The following is a 4,766-nucleotide window of genomic DNA, read 5'->3' on the forward strand; positions in this document are numbered from 1 at the left end:
AATTCTGCCACAATTAAAGCTGGGTTGAACTGGGTGCAGTTGAACTTCCAAACTGGGCTGGGGTCGTGGATTCCCCATCCCTGGAAGTGTCCAAGGCCAGGCTGGAGAAGGGAAGCTCCAGGAAAACCTTGGAGCTGCTTCCAGAGCCTAAAGGGGCTCCAGGAGAGCTGGAGAGGGATTTGGGAGAAGGGCTGGAATTCCAGGACACAGGGAATGGGTTCAGACTGGGAGAGGGGAGATTTGAGTGGGATATTGGGAAGGAATTCCTGGCTGGGAGGGTGGGGAAGGAATGGGATGGAATTCCCAGAGAAGCTGTGGCTGCCCCTGGATCCCTGGAAGTGCCCCAGGCCGGGTTGGGATAATGGAAAGTGTGGGAATGGGATGAGCTTTAAGCTCCCTCCCACCCCATCCTACAAACTCTGGGCATTCCCTGTAGGAACAACCAGAAAATCCTCATCCCAAGGGAGCTCAGAACCCCTTAAAAAATCGGGAATTGTGATGTTGACACCTGTCTACAACTGGCTGCCCCATTTCATCCTTTCTCTTCCCATTCCCATGTGTCTGCTCCGTGGTTTTCGGCAGTAATTCCCTGTTTCCTGTTTGGGGGTGAGTTGAACCCCAAGTACTGACAGCCTCCTTAAAGTTTTACCCCCAGAGGACTCGGAGACGCGGCAGGTGGTGGAAAAGCTGGCCAGGTTCGTGGCTGAAGGCGGCCCCGAGCTAGAGAAGGTGGCTATGGAGGACTACAAGGATAATCCCGCTTTTTCGTAAGTCTGGGATGGCTTTTCCCAAAGGAAACGCCGCCTCTTTTAGCGGGGAACGGCAGGAATGGGGATTGGTGTTGGTTCCCTGTGAGGTGGGGGGGAGAAGCTTGGATTTGAGGGGTGGAAAAGCTTGGATTTGAGAGGGGGAAAGCTTGGATTTGAGTGGGGGAAAAGCTTGGATTTGAGAGGGGGAAAGCTTGGATTTGAGTGGGGGAAAAGCTTGGATTTGAGAGGGGGAAAGCTTGGATTTGAGTGGGGGAAAAGCTTGGATTTGAGAGGGGGAAAGCTTGGATTTGAGTGGGGGAAAAGCTTGGATTTGAGAGGGGGAAAGCTTGGATTTGAGTGGGGGAAAAGCTTGGATTTGAGAGGGGGAAAGCTTGGATTTGAGTGGGGGAAAAGCTTGGATTTGAGAGGGGGAAAGCTTGGATTTGAGTGGGGGAAAAGCTTGGATTTGAGAGGGGGAAAGCTTGGATTTGAGTGGGGGAAAAGCTTGGATTTGAGAGGGGGAAAGCTTGGATTTGAGTGGGGGAAAAGCTTGGATTTGAGAGGGGGAAAGCTTGGATTTGAGTGGGGGAAAAGCTTGGATTTGAGAGGGGGAAAGCTTGGATTTGAGTGGGGGAAAAGCTTGGATTTGAGAGGGGGAAAGCTTGGATTTGAGTGGGGGAAAAGCTTGGATTTGAGAGGGGGAAAGCTTGGATTTGAGTGGGGGAAAAGCTTGGATTTGAGAGGGGGAAAGCTTGGATTTGAGTGGGGGAAAAGCTTGGATTTGAGAGGGGGAAAGCTTGGATTTGAGTGGGGGAAAAGCTTGGATTTGAGAGGGGGAAAGCTTGGATTTGAGTGGGGGAAAAGCTTGGATTTGAGAGGGGGAAAGCTTGGATTTGAGTGGGGGAAAAGCTTGGATTTGAGAGGGGGAAAGCTTGGATTTGAGTGGGGGAAAAGCTTGGATTTGAGAGGGGGAAAGCTTGGATTTGAGTGGGGGAAAAGCTTGGATTTGAGAGGGGGAAAGCTTGGATTTGAGTGGGGGAAAAGCTTGGATTTGAGAGGGGGAAAGCTTGGATTTGAGTGGGGGAAAAGCTTGGATTTGAGAGGGGGAAAGCTTGGATTTGAGTGGGGGAAAAGCTTGGATTTGAGAGGGGGAAAGCTTGGATTTGAGTGGGGGAAAAGCTTGGATTTGAGAGGGGGAAAGCTTGGATTTGAGTGGGGGAAAAGCTTGGATTTGAGAGGGGGAAAGCTTGGATTTGAGTGGGGGAAAAGCTTGGATTTGAGAGGGGGAAAGCTTGGATTTGAGTGGGGGAAAAGCTTGGATTTGAGAGGGGGAAAGCTTGGATTTGAGTGGGGGAAAAGCTTGGATTTGAGAGGGGGAAAGCTTGGATTTGAGTGGGGGAAAAGCTTGGATTTGAGAGGGGGAAAGCTTGGATTTGAGTGGGGGAAAAGCTTGGATTTGAGAGGGGGAAAGCTTGGATTTGAGTGGGGGAAAAGCTTGGATTTGAGAGGGGGAAAGCTTGGATTTGAGTGGGGGAAAAGCTTGGATTTGAGAGGGGGAAAGCTTGGATTTGAGTGGGGGAAAAGCTTGGATTTGAGAGGGGGAAAGCTTGGATTTGAGTGGGGGAAAAGCTTGGATTTGAGAGGGGGAAAGCTTGGATTTGAGTGGGGGAAAAGCTTGGATTTGAGAGGGGGAAAGCTTGGATTTGAGTGGGGGAAAAGCTTGGATTTGAGAGGGGGAAAGCTTGGATTTGAGTGGGGGAAAAGCTTGGATTTGAGAGGGGGAAAGCTTGGATTTGAGTGGGGGAAAAGCTTGGATTTGAGAGGGGGAAAGCTTGGATTTGAGTGGGGGAAAAGCTTGGATTTGAGAGGGGGAAAGCTTGGATTTGAGTGGGGGAAAAGCTTGGATTTGAGAGGGGGAAAGCTTGGATTTGAGTGGGGGAAAAGCTTGGATTTGAGAGGGGGAAAGCTTGGATTTGAGTGGGGGAAAAGCTTGGATTTGAGAGGGGGAAAGCTTGGATTTGAGTGGGGGAAAAGCTTGGATTTGAGAGGGGGAAAGCTTGGATTTGAGTGGGGGAAAAGCTTGGATTTGAGAGGGGGAAAGCTTGGATTTGAGTGGGGGAAAAGCTTGGATTTGAGAGGGGGAAAGCTTGGATTTGAGTGGGGGAAAAGCTTGGATTTGAGAGGGGGAAAGCTTGGATTTGAGTGGGGGAAAAGCTTGGATTTGAGAGGGGGAAAGCTTGGATTTGAGTGGGGGAAAAGCTTGGATTTGAGAGGGGGAAAGCTTGGATTTGAGTGGGGGAAAAGCTTGGATTTGAGAGGGGGAAAGCTTGGATTTGAGTGGGGGAAAAGCTTGGATTTGAGAGGGGGAAAGCTTGGATTTGAGTGGGGGAAAAGCTTGGATTTGAGAGGGGGAAAGCTTGGATTTGAGTGGGGGAAAAGCTTGGATTTGAGAGGGGGAAAGCTTGGATTTGAGTGGGGGAAAAGCTTGGATTTGAGAGGGGGAAAGCTTGGATTTGAGTGGGGGAAAAGCTTGGATTTGAGAGGGGGAAAGCTTGGATTTGAGTGGGGGAAAAGCTTGGATTTGAGAGGGGGAAAGCTTGGATTTGAGTGGGGGAAAAGCTTGGATTTGAGAGGGGGAAAGCTTGGATTTGAGTGGGGGAAAAGCTTGGATTTGAGAGGGGGAAAGCTTGGATTTGAGTGGGGGAAAAGCTTGGATTTGAGAGGGGGAAAGCTTGGATTTGAGTGGGGGAAAAGCTTGGATTTGAGAGGGGGAAAGCTTGGATTTGAGTGGGGGAAAAGCTTGGATTTGAGAGGGGGAAAGCTTGGATTTGAGTGGGGGAAAAGCTTGGATTTGAGAGGGGGAAAGCTTGGATTTGAGTGGGGGAAAAGCTTGGATTTGAGAGGGGGAAAGCTTGGATTTGAGTGGGGGAAAAGCTTGGATTTGAGAGGGGGAAAGCTTGGATTTGAGTGGGGGAAAAGCTTGGATTTGAGAGGGGGAAAGCTTGGATTTGAGTGGGGGAAAAGCTTGGATTTGAGAGGGGGAAAGCTTGGATTTGAGTGGGGGAAAAGCTTGGATTTGAGAGGGGGAAAGCTTGGATTTGAGTGGGGGAAAAGCTTGGATTTGAGAGGGGGAAAGCTTGGATTTGAGTGGGGGAAAAGCTTGGATTTGAGAGGGGGAAAGCTTGGATTTGAGTGGGGGAAAAGCTTGGATTTGAGAGGGGGAAAGCTTGGATTTGAGTGGGGGAAAAGCTTGGATTTGAGAGGGGGAAAGCTTGGATTTGAGTGGGGGAAAAGCTTGGATTTGAGAGGGGGAAAGCTTGGATTTGAGTGGGGGAAAAGCTTGGATTTGAGAGGGGGAAAGCTTGGATTTGAGTGGGGGAAAAGCTTGGATTTGAGAGGGGGAAAGCTTGGATTTGAGTGGGGGAAAAGCTTGGATTTGAGAGGGGGAAAGCTTGGATTTGAGTGGGGGAAAAGCTTGGATTTGAGAGGGGGAAAGCTTGGATTTGAGTGGGGGAAAAGCTTGGATTTGAGAGGGGGAAAGCTTGGATTTGAGTGGGGGAAAAGCTTGGATTTGAGAGGGGGAAAGCTTGGATTTGAGTGGGGGAAAAGCTTGGATTTGAGAGGGGGAAAGCTTGGATTTGAGTGGGGGAAAAGCTTGGATTTGAGAGGGGGAAAGCTTGGATTTGAGTGGGGGAAAAGCTTGGATTTGAGAGGGGGAAAGCTTGGATTTGAGTGGGGGAAAAGCTTGGATTTGAGAGGGGGAAAGCTTGGATTTGAGTGGGGGAAAAGCTTGGATTTGAGATGGGGAAAAGCTTGGATTTGAGGGGGGGAAAAGCTTGGATTTGAGGGGGGGAAAAGCTTGGATTTGAGTGGGTGGAAAAGCTTGGATTTGAGTGGGTGGAAAAGCTTGGATTTGAGTGGGGGGAAAAGCTTGGATTTGAGTGGGGGGAAAAGCTTGGATTTGAGTGGGGGGAAAAGCTTGGATTTGGGTGGGGGGAAAACCTTGGTTTTGGGGGG

General features: G+C 50.0%; 1 protein-coding gene across 1 annotated transcript in view; it reads left to right on the forward strand.

The window, feature by feature from the left end:
- Nucleotides 1-4,766, forward strand: part of SUGP1 (SURP and G-patch domain containing 1) — a 24,563-nt gene that overhangs the window by 4,308 nt on the left and 15,489 nt on the right. Inside the window, exon 4 of the mRNA XM_017727504.1 lies at nucleotides 644-767. Within this exon, the coding sequence (XP_017582993.1) occupies nucleotides 644-767 (124 nt within the window). The remainder of the gene's footprint in view (nucleotides 1-643; nucleotides 768-4,766) is intronic.

Source organism: Corvus brachyrhynchos, unplaced genomic scaffold (assembly GCF_000691975.1).
Source record: "Corvus brachyrhynchos isolate BGI_N302 unplaced genomic scaffold, ASM69197v1 scaffold212, whole genome shotgun sequence".
In the NCBI taxonomy this organism is placed as follows: Eukaryota; Metazoa; Chordata; class Aves; order Passeriformes; family Corvidae; genus Corvus; species Corvus brachyrhynchos.